At 37.2% G+C, this 26,310-nt stretch overlaps 2 protein-coding genes across 2 annotated transcripts in view; one reads left to right on the forward strand and one right to left on the reverse strand.

Annotated features, from left to right (window-relative positions):
- LOC101347065 (uncharacterized protein C12orf29 homolog) overlaps positions 1 to 5,259 on the reverse strand; it is a 10,125-nt gene extending 4,866 nt beyond the window's left edge. Inside the window, exons 1-3 of the mRNA XM_023725802.1 lie at positions 5,077 to 5,259; positions 2,373 to 2,490; positions 498 to 593 (exon numbers count right to left, since the gene is read on the reverse strand). Of these exons, the coding sequence (XP_023581570.1) occupies positions 498 to 593; positions 2,373 to 2,490; positions 5,077 to 5,166 (304 nt within the window). The 5' untranslated portion in view covers positions 5,167 to 5,259. The remainder of the gene's footprint in view (positions 1 to 497; positions 594 to 2,372; positions 2,491 to 5,076) is intronic.
- Positions 5,260 to 8,641: 3,382 nt separating this feature from the next.
- Positions 8,642 to 26,310, forward strand: part of CUNH12orf50 (chromosome unknown C12orf50 homolog) — a 44,600-nt gene continuing 26,931 nt past the window's right edge. The window contains exons 1-6 of the mRNA XM_023725800.1: positions 8,642 to 8,695; positions 11,044 to 11,163; positions 11,508 to 11,628; positions 24,603 to 24,761; positions 25,776 to 25,853; positions 25,936 to 26,049. Coding sequence (XP_023581568.1) covers positions 11,152 to 11,163; positions 11,508 to 11,628; positions 24,603 to 24,761; positions 25,776 to 25,853; positions 25,936 to 26,049 — 484 coding nt within the window. The 5' untranslated portion in view covers positions 8,642 to 8,695; positions 11,044 to 11,151. The remainder of the gene's footprint in view (positions 8,696 to 11,043; positions 11,164 to 11,507; positions 11,629 to 24,602; positions 24,762 to 25,775; positions 25,854 to 25,935; positions 26,050 to 26,310) is intronic.

Here is a 26,310-nt window from a genome sequence, read left to right on the forward strand (position 1 = left end):
TCTAGTATATTTTCTTCTAAAGTAGTCAATATTCCAATATATGTATATGTAAGATGAATTTAATTTTTATGCACTATGAATGCAAAAACATACATAAATTATATACATGAATGCATGTAGGTTTACTTGAAAGAATGTAGATATAGTAATGTAGTAATTTAAAATACTAGTTTTCTTTTGAGATTTGTGCCCAGTTATAAAATTACATATTTGTCTCTTTTGTGCAGACTGAAAATCAAAATGTGACATCATTATAATATATAGCGATTTCTCTATTTTAATTTTAAAAATGACCCATACTGTAATGAAGAATCACAGAAATATTAGGAAAACATTTAAAAATATGTTTGAAGAATATTCTTTCATATATAAAAATTTTCAATTACAATTTTTTTCTCCAAAGTGTTTAAATTATACAGAATATATAGAAATACCATATAAACTATATATTTCAGCTCTTTAAATCATGAAAAGGAAAAATAAAAAGGTCTACCAACCTTTTGAATTTTCTTTTGAATATAGAAATTTTTTAAATCTTTTCTCAGCTTGTTTGTTGGGCTTTCTATCTAGCCGAGCCCAAAGGTATGGCTGACCTAAAACAAAAATAAAAGGAAAAGAAAGGATAAGAGGCAAACAATAAAAATCATGTTGAAAGATGTTTCAGAATTTTTCTATAAATAAATAATAGTATCATCTTCTTTAAGAGAAGTACAGTCTAATGACATATACAACCTAGTGGTGCCTGATGTTATTAAAAGGCTGACTTCTTTGGTTAAAGCGTAACAGGGATGAGGTAAAAAGTAAATGGTTGGTCCTTTCATAAGAGCATTCCACAGCCACATTTTAGTAACTTGGCAATTGTGAGAAACCAAGGCTACCTTTTTGCTAACTGGAAATATTACCAGATAATTCTATTAACACCTTCTCTGTGTTGTGATGGTTAACTCCAGCAGGCCTGCAATTAGCCTGAACTTTTTTGCATGGCACTGAAACATACTAATAGTGTTGCTTTGTAATCCTGGGTCCAAGGTGTTTCACAGCAGTATGTCAGTATTCTTCAGTGATAATAGTCAAGACTGATGATTTACACCTCAGTGAGATCGCAGGAAGTCTCTGCTGTTGAGGCTGGTGACTTAGCAAGGAACATGCCTATGTGACCAGTAAAATATAAAAATCCTCAGTTAAGTCCCCACTTTGGACTTCTTGGTCCCTGCACACATCAGTGCTTCATCATATGAGACTGTGTCTGCCAGGGCCTTACAGAGGGAGGACGAAAGGAGCTTGCACCTGGCCTCTCCAGACCCCCTGCTGTGAGATATGCATCCTTACTTTTAAGGCCCTTACTATATTTTGTATCTTTTTTCTTAATAAACTATAGATTTGTTAACACTGTCATTTTGGATTTTGTGAGACTTCTTTAGCAATCCAACCCTGTTTATTGCCACTAGTATGCATACTCACATAAAATGATGCAACTGAAGCATCTTAATATAAAAGCCTCAAAAATCTTTTATTGCTCCCTCAATTATCTAAATCAGAAGTTTATTAAAAAATTATTATACTTTAGCTACGACATTCTATATTTACCTATTAACTACTCAGATAAATAATATGAAGAACCAGATTAAAAACAGATTCTGTCATTTCTGGTTGAATTAATCTTTGTTCTTTATACAAGTAAACATTAAAAAAAAAACATGCATTTCAGAAGAGATTTCCTGATACCAAGAATGTGTCCATTTTCATCAGGCACTGGATTCCCATTTAACTATTCTATTTCCTTGGCTGAAATCGACAAGTTACCTCACCAGCCATAAGTAATCACAAAGACCATTTTTCTTTTGAATTTTTTTTCCCTTAACTTAATTGACATCAATTTTTTAAGTTTCCATCTCTCTTAAAATACATTAAAATGAAGTCAGAGACATTGCCAGTGGGACTGGTACTACACTAGGCTCAGTGGAAAGGGGAGAAGCTTTAGAGCTGGACAAACCTAGGTTCCATGACCAGTTCAACCATTTATTAATATGGTCTTGTACAAATTCTTTAAGTTCTCTGAGCCTTGATTTCCTCATCTCTGAAATGAAGAAGCTTACTGTGAGAATTAGAGATAACATGTATAAAGCATTTATCATACTGCATGGCCTTTAATGAGCATCAAACAAATGTTGCCTTCCCTTCCTCCCCAAAAGAAAAGATACAATGATATAAAAAATAAATATAACAATTTTGACTTTATTATTTTACTATTATACTTAGGTTTTATCCAAGGGTTTATGAAGAACAAATACCCCATCTCAGACTTACGTGGTCTGTAAAGTGATTTTTAAAAAAAGTAATACTTATAGTACAACATTATAGTTTTATTTTACCTTTATAGGTAGTAACATAACAACATGTTCCATCCACTTTTTCTGTTGGAATTGCACTGTATATATCCGCATCTAATGCCTTGCGATTTATAGTTTCAGTTGCCAAAACTTTAAATGGCTTAAAAGAGAAAGAGAAAACTGGTTTAAGATAGACAGCTTCTTTGCCTTTACACACACTTTCACCTGGAATCTTTGTAATTTTATTAGTTCCAAGAGATACCTATTCATCTTTAAGGACAATTTAAAAACTCGCTTCTGTGAAGTGTTCCTAAATCACCTCTCCCTTCTATGCTATTCTAGCAAAACTTGTTTTTCCACACAGCTTTGCAATTATTTACATGTTTGTAATGTTAAGACTACAAGACTACTACAGAATTAGCTTGACACCAGGGATCCTGGCCTGTGCAGCTCTGCATCTCTAGCACAGACCAAGGCATTCAGCAAGTATTCAGTATGCTGAACCATTTGCTTGACAATTATCTACCAAATGTCTGCTATGGGTAAAGTATCATTCTTGGCACTGGGAATATAGAGGTGAATGAGAAAGTACCTGCTTAGGTGGAACCTGCATTTTAGTGAGAGGGATAACAACAAAGGGCAGAATATGATGTTACGTATGAGTGCTAAGAAAGAAAAATGGGGGAGAGAAAGAGAAGGTTAGGGTATGTTTTAGATAGGAGGGACAGGGATGCCCTTTCTGAGGAGGCAACATTTGAGCAGATTTGAAGTGACAGAATGAGCCATGTAAATATCTGAACAAAAAAGGCCCCAAGTCAGGAGGTTGCCTGATGTTTCAGAGTAGGGGTAAACTTAAGAAATTAGCCCCACTCTGGTACTGATTCATTCATTAAGGATTTATCACTAATTTATGACCCTGGTATCAGTGGACATCAATTATCCTTTGGTGACTGGGCCAGATGCCAAATGTATGTTTTATCAAACATCCTAGGCAAAAGATTACTCTGCACATGGAGCTCTTAATAGCACAAATACTCTTTCTCTAAGAATCAATTATCTACAACTCTTTGCTACTGACATGTCCAAAGGGCACACACAATAAGACACTGAGGGGCACACAGGGTTCTCTACTTGTCATCAAGGACTTTAGACTGTAACTGGAATACAAGGTATGTGTGTATAAAAATATGTAGTGAGTATCAGCTGGGTGGTCCTCTCTAATTTCTGGGCAAGAGAAATCACCGAGATGGCTGAGTTGATCAAAGATTGCGTGGAGAAGGTATGACTGGAAAAATTAAAAATACTCTACACATAATCCAGACAGAGTGACTAGCCTGAGCAAAAATATAGAGACAGGACTGTGCCTGGTATGTTCACAGGATGCAACAGACTTTGCTAGCACAAAGATTTCACTTTAAGTGAGAAAGCTGACTGGGCCTGATTAATGGTAGGCCTTGAATCACAGTTAAGAATATGGATGCTACACTATAAACTATACTATAAGCTATTCTTAGCTAGGGAGCGATAACAGAAGGGCTAATTTTTCCTGGTAGAGAGTACTTTACAAATTATACCCCTCCCCGCCAATATACAAAGTTGAGAATCAGCTGAAGTTGAGAATCACAGCTAGAGTGAACCACTATTATTAGATGAGATTGTGTCACATGGATTAGGTTTGTTAGGGCTTTAAAAAAAAAATGTTACAGACAATGAGGAGTAATTGTGAGTTTCTGACTAGGGAAGAATGGGGGATGATCATTCTCGGTGGCAAGTAAGACTAGTTAGGTAACAACAGTGATGACAGTAAAGAGGATGAAAAAGGCAGATGTTACAAAATAAAACTTATTAACTCGAGGAATTAAAAACAAGCATGAACTGACTACGAAGTTCACTCTTTAATTCAACAGTGCTTACCCTGTGACAGGTCCTAGAAGCTGGGAATACAGAAACACCAGGACGGTCTCTGCCTTAAAGTTCTTTTAGTCAAGAAGACATAGGGAAGGCCAGTGCCACTGATGTAGTGGGAATGCGGACGATGTCAAATGGACATGCTCATTTTGTATAATCAGTTGGAAGTATCCAGTTGATAACTGGGGATTCTGCTGATCAAGGGCTTTGCTACATATTAAAGAATTATCCTGATTCAGGCTACTGTGCATTAGCTCGCATATACTGAGGGCCTACTATGTGTAAAACATGGTGATAAAGAGTCGAAAACCTTGAGATTGGACCACCAAAACCGGAATCAAGTCAGTAATAACTGTTAACAATACACGGGGTCTAATCTTTAATGGCACTCTAATTAGGCCATCGAGTCCCGGTTACAACAGGTAAAGCAAATCTTCTAACGTCTCCAGTTTGTGACCACCCTCTTGGAAAGCAGTAAAGCTCGAACTGCGGTTATTATCTAAATTCTTAAACGGGGTCTCCTCAAAAGATGCTAACCTGAAAAGAGCCACGAAAGGAACACTATTTAGTATGTGAGTTTTTAACTTCCATGCGAAGTCAAGTTTGAATCGCCTGATCAGAAACATTCTTTCGCAGCTCCCCTCCCTTATAAATAAACAGGTAGAACTAAGCGCAGAGCCCGCGGGACCCCATTCCAGATCTCCCCTGCGAAATGCCCCCGGCCTGGAAGGCGGCTCCAACGCGCCCCGCAAGCGTCCTCGCTGGGTTCAAACGGAGCCAGCGCCGCGGGGAGGAGCTCTGGCGCGGCCGCGCCGCCCGGCCCAGCGCTCCCCGTTACCTGATACTCCCTTTTCGCGGAGGGCTCCTCTTTCACCTCCGTCACAAACACACACGGCATTTTCCGCTGCACTGAGCCGAGGCGCCTCATGGTGGGTCCAAGAGGCACTGCGGCTACACAGTATGCTTCCCAGCCTGGAGAAAGTCCCCAGCAGTCCGCCGCGACGCCCCGGACACTAACGTTCCACGCCCAGGACAGTGTCAGCTCTCCGCCTCGCCCAACCAGAACCAAGAGGCAGGGGTGCATACCCGGAAGCTGCCGCTCAGCCGCGCCGCCTTCTGGGAATTGAAGTGCCGCGGCGTCGAGGCGCAACCGGGTGAAAACCGGCGAGCGTCTCTCGGTTCTGAAAACCATGGAAAAACAAAGATCCGTTTCAGGCGTGTGTGTACTTAGCCACACTCAGTAAACGACGATATTTTTGAAAATTAAATAATGTCAAGTTGTAAGTGTTGAATTATTTCAGATGGCAATTTAACACCATTCTGAGGAAACCTACTTTTCTGTTCTCTTCAGTAAATTCCCGGGGAAGCTCTGTAGAAGTTACAAATATCCTCAGCAGAAAGAAAACTAATTCCCCTGGGAGAATGTTAGAAAACTCTACGTCTAAAACACATGTTACCAAAAATATTTTTAAAAAGTTACCATTTGCTTCATTGCGCAGCATAATATGATGAAGATCTGTTCTGATCTTTCCGGAGTGAGCGCGGAGTGTAGCCTTAGACTAATCCAAAGCCACGTGAAAACTATTTACCAAATTTCAACCCCAAACTTTTTATAAGAATCCTGTTTATTTTAAATGTGAGCTCCAACACGGTTCAAACGGCAGGAGTTGTTGTAGTCAATAGCTACAGTGTTAAACAACGGCTTTATTTGGCTTTATCATTCAAAAGAATGTTGAAGGATAAGTGATAAAATGACGGAATAAAATAAATATTGAATGTTTAATAAAAGTAGCTTTTCTATCTTATTGCAGCTTTTAGTCCTCAGCCTAAAGTTGTAAGGGAGATTTGATTTTATTGCCGTGTTTTAATATGCTTGGACAAAGACCCAAGCATCCAACCGTCTAGCATTTTACTGAATTAGCCCTTGCAAAAATTCAACCACTGCATCTTACCTGGAGGTAGCTAAATAATAAGAGAGTTTCCAAAGAATAAAATAACTCTGAAAAAAGTTTACTGTTCTTTACTGTATTCAGTGAGGAGAGAGGGAGGAAGAGATTTGTCATTTCAAAGTATTTACTTTCTCTTCTAATATCTTTAATTTTCCCATAGGAAAACAAAACAAACCAAAAAAGACAAAATAATAAAAGTTAAAAAAAAAAAAAAACCCTTCCTGATGCTGGCTGTGAGATACTGGACCAGAAACTTTTAACCATTTTATAGTCAACCACCAGTGACTTTATTGTTCTTTGAGGGAAATCCTGAAAAGTAGCTTGATTCATGGGTTTCAAGGAGCCAACAATTAACTCCTACAACTATCAACTATTTTTTCCCAAACTGCCACAGAATCTTCTAGGTTCAACATTCTGTCATTTCTGAGAAAGGATCATCTTCCAAAACATTCCATTTGCTCTTTCAATAGTAGCAGCAAGGCGACAATCTCTCCAGAGTAAATTTCATCAGTGCCTGGAGCAAGGCCTCTGACAGAAACAGGAGCCCAAGGAAGGGGAGAGCAATAGAACCAATTCACACCTGTCAACTGGACTTCTACATATTGCCTGAGTTTCTTAAACCTGAGGAGCCAACAAGGAGGTGCTACCAGCTCTTGGTATGTACAGTGGCATTGTAGGATTACAAACTGGAAGAAAGACTTTCTTCTCTGACTGATGTATCAACGTTCTGGCATGCACCAAAGATGAAAGACACTCAAGAGTCTACTTTAGCCAACACAACGTACTTAGAAAATTTGCAGACCTACTCCAGCTGTGGAGGCATATTTGCCATTACTCTTCATTTTAGGAAGTAAAAATTCTCCTGGTCAGGGTTGTAGCTTTCCCTGAAAGACTAGATTGAATTTCACAACATGAAAGAAGAGAAAAGATAAGGAAAAGGAAAAAAAAGAAAAAGGGAAGGAAGGAAGGAAACACAAAATAAACGAGGAAAAAAAGAAGAAATTAGGGTTCCAGGTATTCCAAGGACTACCAGAGTATACAGATGTATTTACGCTTCTCTGCAGTGACAGAACTAGTTCCCCACTTAGGTTTGGTGAGTTTTTACTGTTTCTAATGGAATATAGCTTTTCACACCTAACTACATGAGGTAAAAGCATTTTTTCAGCCTTTCCCGTATATATACCATAGATTCTCACAATGGCTTTAATCATGATGTTACATGTAATCATACAGTAATGGTGTTTGATAGCAGTATTTTAAAACAGTCCAATGCAGCTACAAGTTCATAGGTGGACGGGGAATTTATTTTAAGTCAAAGACCATTTGAAACTATTCCTTAGGGGTGTTTTTCCTAGTAGTCTACGTGCTTAAGATAGGTACTTTGTTGTTGTAGAGTTAGAATATAGGGCAAAACAAAAAGTCATGATATTATACTTTTCTACATAGCTTTTCTAATATTCTCAAGGATTTAGCCAGATCTTCATTTTCCATTCTTTATTTACTTCCAATACTGCCAAGTTCTTTTTTATTTTTTCATATTACAATTATAGACCAACTCTTCTCTAGAATGTAGTTTGTTTCTAGATTTTTATCTTTGATAAAACATTGTATTCCAGAAGTTCATCCAACTTTGTCTTATTTAACCAATGTAGGAATCCTTATTTAACTTGGTCTTTTTAAACTTCCAGTTAAAAACACATCCCAACTTAAAAATACATTTTGATCTAGTATTATCTGTCATTTCTATGGCATCTTTTAAGACAGCTTCTCTGAATATTTTTATTAATCTCTGCTAGGTTCTAATTCTTTTAATAAAGATACTAAGATGAAGACCTCAATAACTGCTGATTGAAATCTCTCATTCTTGGAATCAGTACTTCACTTTGTTTTCAACAAAGTTTCAGAATTTACAAGCACCCTGGAAACTTTATGCTATAGAAAGAAGCTTTCCTCTTTTTCTGATGAATGAAAAATGAATGGGATGTGGCTACAAGATATATAAGTAGTCCAATTTATTTTCAGGTGTCTATTAATATAGGGCAATCTGAATTTGAATTTTCACCCAAATCAGTGGATAGCAGCAAGTACATATTTTAATAATTTATTATCTTGAAATATGGATAACACATTTCCCTATTACTTATATTTAATATTTTAGTTTTGTTCCCAAACTATATATAGAAATAAGAGTTTAGAAAATAGCGATTTACTAGTGAAATATTTATTACTTTTTAATTATTTAAGTATGAACTGCTTTATGTTCCATTTTCAATCAGAAGATTGGCAGACAAAATATCCAGTTTATTTTCATGAGCTTTTTTTGGTTAATATACTAAAATTGAAAGTAAGAGAAATACTGTACACTAAGCTAAAACTAGCCTACAGTTACATGTGAGGTCATTTATGATGAGCAAACAATGGCTTAGGTAACAATGAGGAAAATTCTGGAAGTTTGAGTTTGTATGCTGACTAGCAACCACTTTCAACATTTCTGCAAAGCTAGAGAAGGTATCTTCTAATTTAAATTTCTTTAAGAAAGATCTAATGTGTAATATACTGTCAACAGGAGGTCAGTTTTAAAGGATTATTACTGATAACCTGAAAGACTGTGGAAAAGAAACTTTTCCCCCCCCTTACACACTGATAGTTCTTGTATTTGCATTCCTGCAATTCTTGTATATATCTATATATATAAACATTGGATTAGCAACAAGAGAGTTGAAAATGGCAGAAGTTGGGAATGACTGCTATTTCTTTTTTAATTCCACATGCATAAAGGTAAATATTGTACAATTTACAGTACTTCACATGCTTAAGCTTTTTAGTAGAATGGAGAATATCAGTAATTTGCACTGTTGAATCAAAATGAACTAATTTCCCACAAAATATTTTGTGTACTTTAAAGTAAAAGCTTGTCATGTATTTTCGATATACTGAATTTCTCTAAGGAAATCTGGGATAATATAAACTTGTGATTTGTTTGAAACTCCCCTTATCTACGCCAGTTAGATGTCTATGGCTTTTTAATTGACATGTGGTACTTTTGTCTAATTATGGCTCTTTGAGACATAAAATCCCTGATATTGAAACATGTTGATATACATCCTACTTTTTTGGTTAATGTGGTTGCAACCATATAAATTCATATTGTTGAATTCAGGTCACTATCAAGCTTAGTTTAATAAATCTAATTGATTCCCTGTTTGAAATTCATTAACCTAATTGCTGAATTTTTCCCTGTTAAAAGTCTAAGAAACACCAAATATTTAAATATCATGGAAAGAAGGAAAAGAAGTAGTATAAACACATTGGTCAATTTATAAACATTAAATAAAGCTCATAAAGTTAAATAGGAAAAAAAATGTAAAAGTAATCCAAGGGATTAGGATTAACAAAACCAAGTAAATATAGAAACTCTATGATCGGAGCTTCCTGCTTATGGTAGAATGAACCCATGTGTCTGGTTTAAAGTGTTTCATCTTTGCTAGGCAACCTGAATAAAGTCAACCTCTTTGAAGATACAAATTAGATTCACTTCTATTACCTGTTATTTTAAGACTATACCCTGATATGATAAATAATAATGGAAGTTATGTTCTACTTGGCCAGAGAGTTTAGTCTGTTTCACACTGGCACAGTGGTTAAGAGCTATGGCTGCTAACCAAAAGGTCAGCAGTTCGAATCTACTAGCTGTTCCTTGGAAACCGTATGGGGCAGTTCTACTCTGTTATATACGGTCACTGTGAGTCGTAATCGACTCGACGACAATGGGTTTGTTCTTATTTTTGTTTTCTTTTTTTTGATATCCCCAAGTACCTAGCACAGTGACTAATATGGGTAGTAGAATCTTAATAAATAATTGAGTGAATGAATATAGAATAATAATAGAAATCACAATATCTTATCTCTCATAATTCATACAACAATCCTGTAAGGAGGGTATTTTATTCCTTCTTTACCGATGAGGGAACTGAGGCACAGAGAGGTTGAGTAATGTATTAACTTTATAACTATGGGCAAGTAGTGGAGCCTGAGATTTTGAATACTGGTTTTTCTGGCTTCAAATCCCCTGCCCACAACCCTGTTCTTTGAGATTCACAGGTATACTTAAAAGGAGGAGGAAGTGAAGACGGGCTTGAAAGGGGGGTAAAAGAGAAGGAAAAATAATGGAGCATGTGTCGAAAGACAGAAGAATTTAATGGAATATTTTTATCATATGTCACCCACCTCTTTTCCTAAGAGACAGTGACCTGCAGTTTTTCCAACTGTGGATCTCTGTGTGTCACTAGCCTCATGGCTCTATCCTTAGTGAGCCATGTGGGGTTATAAAAGTAGTATTGTATCAGTAACTTTTGGCATGTTGTACCATGTAATCATTAGATTATCTTATCAGTATCTCACTAAAATTGGATTAATTTGCTAAAATTTAGACTTATACTCTTACATTTTATAAGGAGCCCTGGTGAACGCAGTTGTTAAAGTGCTTAACTGCTAACTGAAAGGTCAGTGGTTTGAAACCACCAGCAGCTCGGCGGGGAAAGATGTGGCAGTCAGCTTCCATAGAGATTTACAGCAGCCTTGGAAACCCTATGGGTTGGTATGAGTTGGAATTGACTCAACAGCAGTGGCTTTTTTTTTTTTTTTTTTTGGAAATCGGATTCTCCAGTATAGGAGTCTGGATCGGCACATTGACTAAATGGTTTTTTTTTTTTTTTTTTTTGAAGCGGGGGTTTACTGGTACATTTGTAGTATATATTTTTCTGACTCTAATTTGATATTCTGTATTTTCAATTAATTAGCAACTCTAGCATTAATACATTTTGAGTTTTCTTCACTGATTACTTGTTTTCTTTTAGGGTTCCCAGTGCCGGTTCCGACACTCTGAAGAGGCCCTTGGCAGTGACACTGTGTGCTCATTATGGAGAGAGGGAAAATGTTTAGATCCGCTTTGCAGATTTAGACACATGGAAATGCAGGTAGAATTACTCAGCATCATCATTTTTGTTAAACGTGTCACCTTTCAGTAATATTGAACTTTATTTTTACAACGCAATAAGGAAATGATTTCTCCATTACCAATGGCAAATATTTAATCTCTGGCATTTAGCATTTTGCTAAACTTAAATTCTTAAAAGAATGGAGGAACATGTTTTAGGAACATCCATTGCATCTTTTAAAGAAAGGGCACAGCTAAGAAACACTGAAAACTGGGAAACACACATTATCTTAAATCTATAATTAAAACTGTATGTTATAGCAGACTGCATTTATTATGAATATGGCATCTGACTATTACATTTCCCCCACCCCATCTGTCTAGCAAAACTGCAGCATTTCCTGCTTCTGGGAAACTCAGCCTCTTGGTTGTGTGAAGATCAGTTGTATCTTTTATCACAGCAAACCTCGAAATATTAATGGACTATTTTTGCCACCAAGTAGCAGTGAGTATATTTTTTGAATAACATGGACATAGCATATTAAAATCTGGTTTTGGAATAGCAGCAGAGAATGACATTAAATAAAATATGACAAGGTAAGTAATGCAGTTTTATAGCCAAATGATTATTTGGGATGATTCTATGAAGAACCATGAGATGACGCTTAGAATGAATCATTAAGGAGCTAACAAGATGTTGAAGTGAACAAAGAAGACGTTAAATTTTCTCTGATTTTGTACGTCTGATTTGAAAAGTGCAAAAGCTACTGGTTTCACCAGATAAAAGGAGACTGTGTCCCATCAAAGCACCATGCAACTGGAGCCAAGCTTAGAGGTTAGGGCCTCACTGATGCTCCTGTAAATGTGCAGAAACCTATGTGGTAGGTGGGGAGAGCAAAGGTGTGCTCTGTATGACACACTTCTGCTTCTGGCAGAACAGCTATATATTTTGCTTCTTCCTAAGAATTCAATTGTAGAAAAGATAAAATTTCATTGCTGCAAAAGCTAAAATAACATTGCCTTAGAGCATTTACCTCTATAACAGTGCAGTTAAGTGTCCATGACACAATTCAACTCAATTGAATGGTACTGGAAGCCCTGGTGGTGCAGTGGTTAAGTGCTCAGCTGCTAACTAACTGAAAGGTCAGTAGTTCAAACCCACCAGCCACTTCATGGGAGAAAGACGTGTCAGTCTGCTTCTGTAAAGGTTTACAGCCTTAGAAACCCAGTGGGACAGTTCTACTCTGTCCTATAGGGTTGCTATGAGTTGGAATCAACCGGATGACAATGAATTGGAAGTGATACTGAGACTCTATGATGTGGTAAACCTTAAGCTAGTTTCTGGGAAGGGGATGCATAAGACATCATACCCTAAAGGAGTGAATGGCAAGAACCTTACTCAAGAGGTTATAGGTGTCAGGTTTCCATGATGCTGTAGCTACTCCATTCTCCTTCTATGGCCACCATATTTCTCTTAATGTCATGGTTCTAGAAATGAACTAAAATATATCTGTACTTCAGGATTTTAAAAATTGGCTTCAGATAGTTCTCAGCAAATGGATAGCTAAAATTAGGTCTCCTTGCTGTAGTCTTCTGGAGTACGCTCTACCTCATGTTATTCATCATACGCATAAAACCTGGATAAATGTCCTCTTACTCACTAGACTGTAAACATCACAAGGATGGGGATCATAATTAGTTCCTTACCACTGTTTTGCAGTGTCTGAAACACAAATGCTCAGTAAAATTGGATATATGGATAGAGGATGGATAGATGACTACTGAAAGGTAACCTGCTGGGATTGAAGTTACTGTGCCTACTTAAGTGATTAACTCGGCCTCATATAGGACAGAGTAAAACTGCTCCCATAGGGTTTCCAAGGAGCAGCTGGTGGATTCGAACTGCCAGCCTTTTGATTAGCAGTCTGAGCTCTTAACCACTGCAGCACCAGGGCTCCTGGTTTATATATGGTGTGACTTTTTCTCGTGAGAGACATTGTACTAAATTCTTTATATCAAGTCAGTAGTTTGCTCTCTAGTGGTGTGTGGGTAAAAATTACTGTGTTTTCAACTAACAGTTTCAGGATTAGAGGAAGAACAAAAACTGCATCTCTGGGTAAAAGAAGGATGCAGTGCCTATGTAGCTTACAATTACTGTGCTCCCCATTATAAGATATGCCTTGGCATAAGTGATGTAGAGATAAATTTTATTATTCTCATTTATTAGGCATAGAGTATGAGTTGAAAATAAATAACTTCTGGCTTTCCTCGAAGTCTCAGCTCCTTCAACAGGTGTTAAGGCTGAGGCCTGATGCTTGAAATGAGCTTTTCTCTCTCCCAGTAGGGGTCAAAACTGGATCCTTGCATTTGGACCACATCATTTTCTTTCTCAGGCATTCTACCTCCATTGTATGAGGAGATTAATGGGATTCATAGGCTGAAATTAATACCCTCCTTGCCTGTATGTGCAGGGAACAAGGGAGAGCCCCAAACCCCTACCTCAACCTCCAAACATACCCTCATCATGCCCACTTACCTGTTCTGAATCTATTCTGCCCTTTGTTACTGTTTATGTCTGCCAACACAAGAAGCCCCATCTCTCAAATGACTTATTCCTGTACTTACCTATTCTGTCCCTTTTTCCCACCCCTTCCCAACATTCCATTATCCACAAAATCATTTCTCAACTTCTTCCCTTCATCTTTACACTCTAATGTAAAAGTGATTTGCCCCCAGGCTCCTGCTTCTTCTGTGGTACTGTCATGTGGTGGCTGTTTATTCTCCCAATTCTCAAGTGCCACTGGACCCGAAGGTGAGATGGGAGTTGCCTTGTGCATCGTTGCCAGTTTCATACTGTTCTCTGTCAATCCACACTAAAACCATCGAGCATGAGTCTTCAGATTATATTACCTACTATATCCCGCAATGTTGCTGTTATTTGCGTTTGTCTACAACCAAGTCATTCCTTCTCGTTTTTTAACAATTTGAAAATGTCACTTTAACAAATTGTCACTTTATCAGTACTCCTGTGTCAATTCTTGGCAATTTCAATATATAAATATATGATCTATCCATCACCCTGGCTTCTCAGTTCCTTGAACCCCTCTTCTCCACTGATACTATCCTACCCCCTTCTCAGTAACTCACTCTTACGTCATACTCTAAACACTACTACCCTTCAACCCATCATCTCAATGTCCTGCATCTCACTCTCTGGCCTATTTTTCTATTTTATTAGAAGCCTGACTTAAATAATGCTATAAAAACAACTGGAACTTCCAGTACACTGATTCCAGTATTTTTTTCACTATCTCTCAACCCCTCAGTAATCTTCTTTCATCTCAAACTGATAATCCGTTTCTTACATACACCTTCCACTCTCTTGCCACTCTCTCACTTCACTGTACTCACCTGGCAACCATAATACTGGTTAAGCACACTCTTCACATACTCAGTACCTGCATCCATTGCAGCTGAATATGGCTGGAGAAAAATACACGACCATGTTGATGGGTTAAATCCATGACCATGAACCTCAAGTGAGCCTTTAATGCTGACCAGCAGTCATACTACATGGTACACCCTCAGTTCATTCCTACTCTCCTAGACCATTATTTTACTACTTCATTCCTCTGCTTAAACTTCCAACACCTCCTCCTCCTTCTCACTCTCAGATGATGATTTTACTGGACTTAGTGTGTCTTACTGGACTAAGAAACTTAGGCAATGAGAAGTTCCACAGATTTCCATCACTACTTCTACTCATCTACTAGCATCTGTACCTCCTGCTTCTTCCCCACTCTTACCATATTCCTATCTAAAACCTATGTTTCCATGTGTTAACTAGATTTTAGCCCTCTTGTCTACTCAAGGGTACTGATTCAGCAATTCTTCCTCTCTCTTCTACATAATCATTTTTTCCACTCTTACTGGATGCTTTTAGCAGCATTCAATGCATTTATTTCTGTAATTATTTTTAAAATTCATTCTTTCTTCTCTTGATCCATTTTCTCCCAAGTGAACAACCCATTTTTTCTCTTTGCAGTAGTTCTCAAAGTTATCTATTATTGCTGTCACCAGATCCTCCATTCTCTCTTAATTTCATGTTAATCAGGCTTTTTAGACCCTATCACCAGTGATACACATATTTTAAATCCTGTAGTCAATTCTCTCTTGAACCATTAACAGTATTAGACACATCTGATCACCCCTTTCTCCTTGATATAATTTCCTTACTTAGTTCCCAGGACACTATACCCTTTTTCTTTTCCTCCCACATGCCTAGTTCCCTGTTGTCCCTCTCCCTTGAATATTTCTTCCCTTATCCCCAACCTCTTAAATTTGGAGTGTTCTAAGACTTAGTCCTTGGTCGTCTTCTCTCTCTACTCCCTTGGTAATACTAGTGTCATGGTTTTGAGTACTATCCAAATACCAATGACTCCCAAATTAATAAATCCATTTCATATCTCTCTCCTAAACTTCAGATCCCTATATTAAACTGTCTACTTGAACTCTTAACTCAGATAATTTAAGGACATTTCACTCTTAACATGTGCAAAAACATTAAATCATAATTTTACCACCATACTCCCAAACCTGCTACAACCACTTGCTCTTCCTATCTCACTTTGATGGCAACTCCATCCTTCTGGTTGCTCAAGTCATCTGAATCATCCTCAAATTCTGTTTCTGTCACATCCCACATCCAATCCATATGGAAATTCTGTTAGCCCAACCTTTCTAATATATCCAGACTCTGACATTTTTCATCATCTCTACTACTCCCATCCTGAACTAAGTCACCATCTCCTGCCTGGATTACTGTAATAGCCTCCTAACTGGTTTTCCAGCTTCAACTCTATGTCTGTTCAAAGCACAGCAGCTAGAGTGATACTCTTATAGGTAAATCAGATCATGTCACCCCTCCACTCAAACCCTCTAATGTCTTTTCATTTCATTCAGAGTAAAGTCAGAGTCCTAACAATAGCTTGCATGACTCTACTTGGTTTGGCTGCCTGTTACCTCTCTGAATTTATCTCCCACAATTCTCCTCCTTGTTCACTCTTTTCTAACCACACTAGTTTCCTTGCTTTTCCTAGAACACACCAGTATGTTCCTGCCTTAGGGACTTTGCATGAAATGCTCTTCCCCGTATTTTTACGTCTTCAAGATCTTGTTCAAATATCACCTTTCAATGAGGTCTATCCTGAATACATTTGAAAGGTAGTTAGTCTCCCCTCCTCCTCCCTAGGAGTTCCTGAGTAGTACAGATGGTTAAGTGTTGGACTACTAACCAAAAGGTCTTGGTTCAAACCACCCAGAGGTACCTCAGAAGTAAGGCCTCACAATCTGCTTCCGAAAGGTCACAGCCTTGAAACTCTATGTAGTGCAGTTCTACTCTGCAGACATGAGGTTTTCATGAGTTGGAATCGACTTGACAGCAAATAACAACAGCCACCTTTTCCCTACCCATTCCCAATCTTCCTTGCCTCGCTCTACTTTCTTTCTTCCACAGCCCTTGTCGTCTAAGATACAATATAAATTACTTACTTACTATGTCTGTTGTTTGTTGTCTGACTCTTCCTTATAGAATGAAAGCTCTGTAAGAGCAGGAATCTTTATTTTGTACATTGATAAATCCCAAACACCTAATATTAAAAAACAAAAAACATTGCCATTGAGTCAACTCCGGCTCATGGTAGCCCGATGTGTTACAGAGTAGAACTATTCCTTAGGGTGTTCTTGGCTGTAATCTTTATGAAAGGAGATTTCCAAACCTTTCTTTTGTGGAGCCACTGGGTGGTTTCAAACTGCTAACCCTCGGGTTAGTCCCATTGCTGTCAAGTTGATTCTGACTCATAGCAACCCTATAGGACAGAGTAGAACTGCCCCATAGGGTTTTCAAGGCTGTAACATTTACAGAAGCAGATTGCCACATCTTTCTCCCACTGAGTGGCTGGTAGTTTCGAACTGCCGACCTTTCAGTTTGCAGCTGAGCAATTAAACCACTGTGCCACCAGGGCTCCCTTTAGGTTAGTAACCAAAAATCCAAACGCATTGCTGTCAAGTTGATTTTGACTCATAGCAACCTTATAGGACAGAGTAGAACTGCCCCATAGGGTTTCCAAGCAGCAGCTGGTAGATTCAAACTGCCAACATTTTGGTCAGCAGCTGAGCTCTTAACCACTGTACCACCAGGGCACTTTTAGGTTAGTAGTAGAGTACAAACTTTTTACACCACCCAAGCACCTTAAGCATGGAATATAGACACATAATAGGGCCTTCCACATGGTAACCAGTTCTACCCAGGAAGTCCTGAACAATACTTATTCATGTTAAGCAGGTAACTATTTTCCCTCTGCACAGACACATTTCTGTACTCTGAGAAAGAGGATTAAATTTCCAGGCTATAGGTAAACTAACAAACTCTGTTGCACTATACACTGAATTACCACATCACTTATTCATTTTGGAAATATTTCAATACCACAGAAGTCATAATCTGATCCTTGATAGACCTTCTGGTTCCTACAATATTTCCAGGAGCATTTATCCAACCAACGTTTATGGTATATTAATCACAATTGGTACCATAAATCATCTCACCTTAGACAAAGATTAAATTATAAATGTGTGCCTTTATTAAAATTCACCCCTTTTGTGTTTCAGTAAAGACATGTGATAAATTGACAAATTCAGAGTGAGTGGGGGTTATTATAATTTTTCTTGGTAGCAAAATATAACTGGCTAAGTATCACTTCATACATAGCATTGGGCAATTTCTGTATAACTCTCTTTAGTTAGAATAAGATATAATTTAGATATTAAAATGTGCAGCCTTTTTTGGAACTATTTGAGAGTTAGTTGCCAATTATACAATATCTAGGGCCTCTGCTTGATGGCTCATATGAGTCAGAATCCACTTCATGGCAATAGGTTTGGTTTTTTGATTTGGCTGCTTGATGAATTGAGACCCAGCACGTGGTCCATGTTAAGTAGGTGAGGTATAGCCACAACAATGCTATTTAAATCACCAGCTGTGCTCTTTCAGTATGCGGCCCTTGCTTAAAACAATTTTTCATTAGTTGATTTGCCATTGTATGTTATCTTTAAGCACTAAGTGCAATTATCAGGAGTCCTGAATTTTTGTCTGAGTGTATGAAACTACCAGTTAGTCTTTTTGCAATTTAAACTTGAACCTGATAGTGAGTTAGAAAAGGTTTTGAGTTCTTTTGAAAGAAACTTCATTTAAGTATTGCTAAACAAACCAGAGATTTAAAAAAGAGGGCCTAATTCCTGTGGTTCTCATCTCCCAATTTAAAAGCAAATAGCTGATAAATCAGTTGAGAGTACTAAGAAAGCACATGGAGCCCTGGTGGCATAGTGGTTAAGAGCTTGGCTGGTAACCAAAAGGTTGGTAGTTTGAATCTACCAGCCTCTCCTTGGAAACCGTATGGGGCAGTTCTATTCTGTCCTATAGGGTCTTGATGGCACCTAACAACAACAAGAAAGTACAATTCGGTTGATATTTACTATAATTATACAAATTCCCTAGGCATTTCTGAGGGTACATTTTGTGTTTTCTTTGCAAGCATGGTAGGTGCTTAATCCTCTTTTCATGGTATACATATATATTAGAGGTTAGTGTACTCAGACAAACATACTTTTCTTAAGAAACTTCTCAAATATTGCTAAGGGAAAATTTGTTCAAAATATTGTAGCTCAAACATCAAAACAATTGCTTATCTCCTTCCTAGTTGCCATGTTAGTCTATAATGAACAATTGAATGGAATAATTTAATTCTTATTTATTCTCACAGTCTTGATGATGCCTTGGACAACTGGCATATGTGCTTATAATGTACATGTGCATGTTTACCCTAGTTTGTTTTTCGTTGTTTCTTTTCTGAATCATTCAAAAGGTAGTTGCAAATATCCTGACCCTTCACCCTTGCATACTTTAGTATATATCATCTCTAAATTTAAGTACATTCTTCTACATAACAACAATAATCACGTACAGGAAATTTAACATTGAAACAATACTAATATCGCAGCCATATTCAAATTTCCCTAATTGTCCAATTATGGTCATTATAGCAGTGCTTCTTAAATCTAATATGCATAGGAATCACCTGGAGATCTCCTTACATTGCAGAGTCTGATTCAGTATGTCTGCATTGGGATCTGAGGTTCTTCATTTCTAACAAGCTGTCAGATGATACCACATGTTGAATAGTATGGCCTTATAATTAGTTTTTTTGGTTTCATTTTCAATCTAAGATCCAATCAAGCATCATCTGTTGCAATTAGTTGTTATGTTTCGTTAACCTACATTTCCTAGTTTTTTTTTTTTTTTTTTTTTTTTCCGTTCTATGTCACTGGCATATTTAGAGAATTCAGGCAAGCTGCTTTGCAGAATATCCCTCAAATGGGTTTGTTTGCTTGTTTCCTTCTAAAAAGATTTATATTATTCATTTTTGGCAAGAATACTACAAAGATGATTAATCAGTATGCTTTAAAAGCTACATAAGTGTTTCTAATGCTTCAAACAAGGCATTCCTTATGGGTATTTTTAATGAATTCATGAAAAGTGCAGAAGAACCTCTGCTCTGTGGATTCTACAAAAATTAACACCTTTTTTGCTCTTCTGAGCACAAAGGGAAGGATAGTGCTTGACACCCAGAGAGTTTGAAAAATAAAAACTATTTGGTTATAAATAATTGAATCGTTCATGCAAAAGATTCTTATAAAACACTTTTTGAACTTGCATTTGTGTCCTAGTTCTGGAAGGGATTTATAGCAGGAAATGTTGAATTATGACAATTGTCAAAAATCATTGAAACAGAAAGAAAGTATATACTGTTTATTCTAGCAGTTAATCTGTATGCACACAGGGTGACCTTTCTGTTCAGAGAGGAAAATAGAAAGCTAGATGCAGGCTGGAGGAGCCCTGGTGGCATAATGGTTCTGATAACTGTCTTATCAATCCCTGATAAAAATTTTTAGCACTGCCTCTTTTTTCTCCATGCAACAAAAATATTCCCTATGAGCACTTTGAGTTGACTATGGAGCCCTGGCGGCACAGTGGTTAAGAGCTTGGCTGCCAACTGAAAGGCTGGCTGTTAGAATCCACCAGCCGTACCTTGGAAACCCTATGGGACAGTTCTACTCAGTCCTATAGGGTTGCTGTGAGTCAGAATCAACTCAACGGCATCAGGTACTGGTTATAGTGTCTATGAGTTGGAAATGACTTGATGGCAATGGTTGTAAATAAACAATTAAACCTGATCATACCTTGTTTACTGTAAGCCCTTGTGTACCTTGCTTACTGGTTAATCCTCCCCTGATGGTAAGGATGGTGCAGGAATGGGTAATGTTTCCTTCTGTTATACATAAGGTCACTATGAGTCAGAGCCAACTTCATGGCAACTAACAACAAGAACACTGGCTGTGGGTCAGACTGGGTTTCAGTTTCATCTTAACCACATACTTGCCACTGTAGCTTTGAGCAATTGAATATTTTTATGGCCCAGTTTCCTCTTCTATATATATATGCAGTTTGTAGTACTTCATGCGATCTGTATTGGGTTGTTTTGGAAATTTAATGAATTAACACCTAAAGGTTTAGAATAGTACCTGGCAAAGAATAATCACTTGTGTTTGTATTCATCAAAAGCACCATAAAAAGGATGAAAAGGCAAGCTACAGAATGGGAGAGGATATTTGTAGCACACGTAGTTATATGTCCCCAACGAAGGACTCAAACTCAATATTTGAATACACATTAGTAAGCAAAGACAGATAAACCTGATGGAACACGCTTCTTCCCTCAGCACTATTGACATTTTGAATTGGATGTTTCTCACGCATTGTAGGATGTTTAGCTGTATCTTTGGCCTCTACCCACTAGATGCCAGTAGCATTCCCCCAGTTGTGGCAACCCAAAATACACCCAGGCATTGACAAATGTCCCTTGGGGGAAAGGGGTAAAATTAACCCTGGAAGAGAAGTACTGTGATATAAAAATGGACAGAAAGGATAAATAGGCATTTTGGAAAGAGGAAATCCAAATGTCACCAAAAAATGAAAAGATGATCAATCTTATTAGTAATCAGGGAAATACAAATGTGATGCGTTATCATAACAACAATTGAATATTCTACCAATTGTTGAATATGAGGAGCATTAGGAATTATTATGCACTATAGGTATAGGGTCACTATGAGTCAGAATCGACTCAATGGCAATGAATTTGGTTTTTTTTTTTTTTTTTGAGTAGGTGAATATATAGTTTGGTACAACCATTTTGGAAAACAGTCTAGCATTATCTAGTCAAGTTGAAGCTATGCAGGCCTTATAACCAAGTATTTTCACTCCTAAGGCATATATCCTAGAGAAATTCATTCCATTGTGCACTGGATTCACGTACAAGCATTTTCATAGCTGCATTGTTTGTAATGGCCAAAGGCTAGAAACATCCCAAGTGTTTAACAACAATGGCATGTATAAATTACATGTGGCATGTATGAATTAAAGTAGAAACGGGAGTTTAAAGACAAGTTTAGGGAGAACTGTGTATTCATTCAATGGGTATAATTATGAAAAATAATGAATAAGTAACATGCAAGCAAAAATGTATCTCACAGACATAATGTTGAAAGAAAGAAGACACAAAATAATAAGTACTATTGGATTCCATTTATAAAATGTTTAACAATAAGTAAAATCAAACTTTATATTTTGGGGGTTAATCCGTAGTAGAAAAACCGTGACGTGATTACCATAAGAGTCAGGATGGAGGATAGCTATTGTGGGTATGGAATGGAAAGTGGTATAATCTGGAGAGGACGTATGAGAGATTGTTGTTTCTTGAACTGGTTATTGGCATTGTCATGTTCATTATGTATTTTATGTTTTGTGCAATATTCTGTGTATGTGTTATATTTCACAATTTAAAAAAGTTAACGAATACTTGAACAAATTTTTCATTACTATTTAAAAAATCATCTTTTCTTCTCTTTAAACTCCTGTTTTCATTTTAATTCCTTCGCAGATTTTATTATAATGTTTTTATGCTTGAAAGAGTTTTAAGGATCACTTATCAAGCTTAAGTATAATAAAAAGATGTATATATAAATTTAAATTTTGTTTTATTTCTATAACCATAAGCCTCCAAATGTTAACACATTTCTTTAGGTTTCAGCTATTATTACAATTATTATTGGCATAACATTTATTAAAACTATAATTGTGTTACAAACTTTGATAATTGTTGCACATTAAAGTAGAACTGTATTTTGAAAGTATATCTTAATGAGATGAGTAATAATCAAAATTATTCTCATCCATTTATGAAACAGAAAGGTATAGATTTGCTAAAAACTACTGTCTAGAACTAGCATATTCTAATATTTGCTAAGAAAATTAGGGGATATTAAACATTAGGAGAATTGGCTATGATTAGAATTCATGATATTATTTGCCACCACTCATCTGTCAATTGTCATACTGTGGTGGCTTGCGTGTTGCTGTGATACTGGAAGTTGTGCCACTGGTACTTCAATTATCAGCAGGGTCATCCATGGTGGACAAGTTTCAGCAGAGCTTCCAGACTAAGGCTGACTAGGAAGAAGGACCTGACAGTCTACTTCTGAAAAAAATCAGCCAGTGAAAAACTTATGGATAGCAGTGGAACATTGTCTGATATTGTGCCAGAAGATGAGCCCCTCAGGTTGGAAGGCACTCAAAATACAACTAGGGAAGAGCTACTTCCTCAAAGTAGAGTCAACCTTAATGGAGTGGCTGGAGTAAAGCTTTCTGGACCTTCATTGGCTAATGTGGCATGACTCAAAATGAGAATTAACAGCTGCAAACATTCATTAGTAATCAGAATGTAGAATGTACAAGGTATGAATCTAGGAAAATTGAAAGTTGTCAAAAACCACCATTCCTCTTCAATTTGTCATTCCTGGCATAGTAGACCATATGATTGTCCGATTCAGAATGACCAATACCAGTTCATTTCAGGTCACTAATGCCCAGGATATTGATCTTTAAGCGTTCCATTTCATTTTTGACAATTTCCAATTTTCCTTGGCAGCTCTTTTCCAGCATCACAGCAACACACAAGCCACCACAGTATGACATGCTAACAGACCGGTGGTGAAAATTATAAAAACAAAAACAAAACTATTTAAAGTCTCTGGAAATTGTCTTAAGGGCATACAACAAACGCAGAAACATTTATTCAAGCAATCTGCTAAATCTTTGTAAGAATAACAAAAGCCCGTGACATTTGAGCCACAACCCACTCCCCACCAACTCAGTATGACAGAAGCTCCACTTGGGGCAGATGCAGCCAAGAACACGGGCTCCTTCTTCCCCTAAATCTCAATGAAGGCTTATGGTGTCTCCTTGGGAGGAGCAGGCTGCCGGCATTTATCATCCTTCCTTACTCTGTGTTGCAAGAGTGGCTGACCGGTCTGGGGCTTTCTTTTTTCACCCAGCTTCACTCAAAAGGCAGGAGCTCTATGCCATGTATGGCAGACTGAGAATACTGGGGCCCTGATTGCACTTACCCCAGCTTGTGCATATAGTGGAGGTTCTATGCCAAAAAGACCAGAGGATACCACCATTGCGCATTGTTTTACCTGTAAAGCAGGGGTGTGACTCTGAGAAAAGTAAGCAACTGCTCCTTCGCCCAGTTATGGAGCAATGACCCTGAGGTTCTGTCCAGGGTGAGAGGCAGGCCATAAGAACAGACAGCTCTGAAACTCTTCCCAAGGGAACTGGCCTTTTTTGGAACTGAGTGTACAGAAGTTTGAGCTTGTGGGCAGTCTGGGAAACAATGGAGATTTTAGTTGTAAGCAATCAGCCAGCAGTTAGTGGAGCCCTGTTGGTACAATGGTTAAGCGCTGAGCAGCTCTGAGGGAGAAGGACCTGGCGATCTGCTTCCTGAAAGATTACAGCCTAGAAAACCCTATAGGGCAGTTCTACACTGAGTTGAAAATTGACCCCACAACAACAACGCCTAGTTGCAGTTGTCTTTGTTAGTTTGTTGTAATGCGATTAGTGAAGTTAATCTTATCTCTCAGAATACAGCACTGCTTCTCAGAATACAGTAATGCTTGTGATAACTTTGTGTTTGTACCAAAAATGTGCTATACAAAGTCATGCTAATAATTATTGTCTAAAGTCTATTAGCATATTTTCCATGCCTTACAGGCAAAATCTTGTTATTGTTTTGGTAAGTTGTACCAAAAATGTGCTATACAACTCATGCTAATAATTGTCTAAAGTCTATTAATTGGCATATTTTCCATGCCTTACAGGCAAAATCTTGGGTTTTTTTGTAAGTTGGTATAATAAAAGGAGACTTTTTACAAAATGCAGTTAATTAGGATAATGATTGGACCTTGAGCATCCTCATCATGATATGTATCATGAAAAGACTGAAATATTGCAATTTTCCTGTAGATATCACACTACAGAAAGAAACTCAAGAAGGAATTCCACCCCCAACCCAGAGCCAGGAACCTCTGAAACCTCAGGAAAGTATATCACGACCCATTCACCATCCTTTAGTTTTAAAAACTAACTTTGAGGAAGAAGAGGATGAAGAAGATGAACAAAATGGTTAGTAAATCTTTTCTCAGATATACAATGCACATTCAAAAACTTCACAATACTTTCTACAATAATTGTTTATCAGAGGTTTATAATGTACTATATAAAACAGATTTGGGTGAGAAAGTAGCTGTAACTTTTTTGTCTATTCATTATGTTCTAATTCTATGTCTACGCATGCTTATGGTCATCTGGATTGGAAGGTTTTTGTTATATGATGGCTAGGAGATATTTATCTTGTGGGGTAAATATGTGCATGTGCCTGTAGGGATACTAGTAACCTTTTTTATTTATATTTAATTTAACTGTTTCCAAAACACATTAAGATGTATATATATATATGTCTATCAATTTGTTGATCTGTCATCTATCTCTTTCACATTTAATCCTTGAAGTTATAAACAACTACAGATTACTGTACAGTTTATAAAGCACTGTCTTCTGTACCTTGTAACCTTCATAAAAATATAAACAGGGCTGGAACCCAGCTCTTTTGTATCCTAGTCCATCCTTTCCCTTCTACATCATCATAGCATAGTGGTGCCAGTAATTGTGAACATACAAGATAAACATGCAGAAACAAACTCTCACCCTGTCTTTACCCTGGAGTGTGTCCTTCTGTGGGCAACAGGCCACCATAGTTTCTGTGCTTAGGAATACATAGAACTGTTTATTACTCTTTTTGTGCTGCATCTCCATATCTTCCATGCCTACATCCTCATCCAGATAAACACAGATCTCAACATGTGTTTATAGGAGTATATACCTTCAGTTGTCATTTCAAAAGACATCATGTATCACATTGTATCATGTAGTCATTTCATTTCTTTTAACTGAGCCTTTCTAAAACTTACACTGTAGCACTTAGAAATATTTACCAATGTGCAAAATTCTTGATTTTAAAAACAGAATAACCAGTAATTCATCCATGAGAATACTCTTTGGGACTTTTCTTTCTGGTTTATAAATTTTCAGAGTATTTGGCTATAGGACACTTTAATTTAAAACAAATATATCCTATAGATGCTTCTAGTTTATGGACAAAGACACCTGAAGAAATTGAAGAAAAAAGAGCAATAAAGGAGATGTGTTATAAATCTGGTAAGAAATCAAACATTTGTGAGTTTTCTAATACTTGGTGTGACAAATATACTAACCATTATTTTTCCTGTGGGGAGATTAGGTGAATACTACAGATTTCATATTCCTCCAGATACTTCATCGTCAAAGAGCGTAGCTACTACAGTGGAAAAAGAGTTAGAAAAGCCTTTGGAAAATGGCAGTGAATTACAAGAAGGTAAGAATTTCAAAGGCAGCATTTCAAGTTGATATCTAAGTGATACTTGGTGATAGACTGTGAATTATTTAGTAAGATGTACATGAAGAGAAAACTCAAGGTTTGAATTTTTTCTTCAGTTCTTTCAACTTGAGAAATGCTGAGCATGCTCATCCCTTTTGGCTTTCTAGCCTTGAGTTGCAATATTGAAGGTTTCTATGGGCAAAATATTGAATGACTCAGGAAGCATCAAAAGAAGATGGAAGGAATACATACAGTCAC

The sequence above is a fragment of the Trichechus manatus genome, unplaced genomic scaffold (genome assembly GCF_000243295.1).
Source record: "Trichechus manatus latirostris isolate Lorelei unplaced genomic scaffold, TriManLat1.0 scaffold00412, whole genome shotgun sequence".
Taxonomy (NCBI): Eukaryota; Metazoa; Chordata; class Mammalia; order Sirenia; family Trichechidae; genus Trichechus; species Trichechus manatus.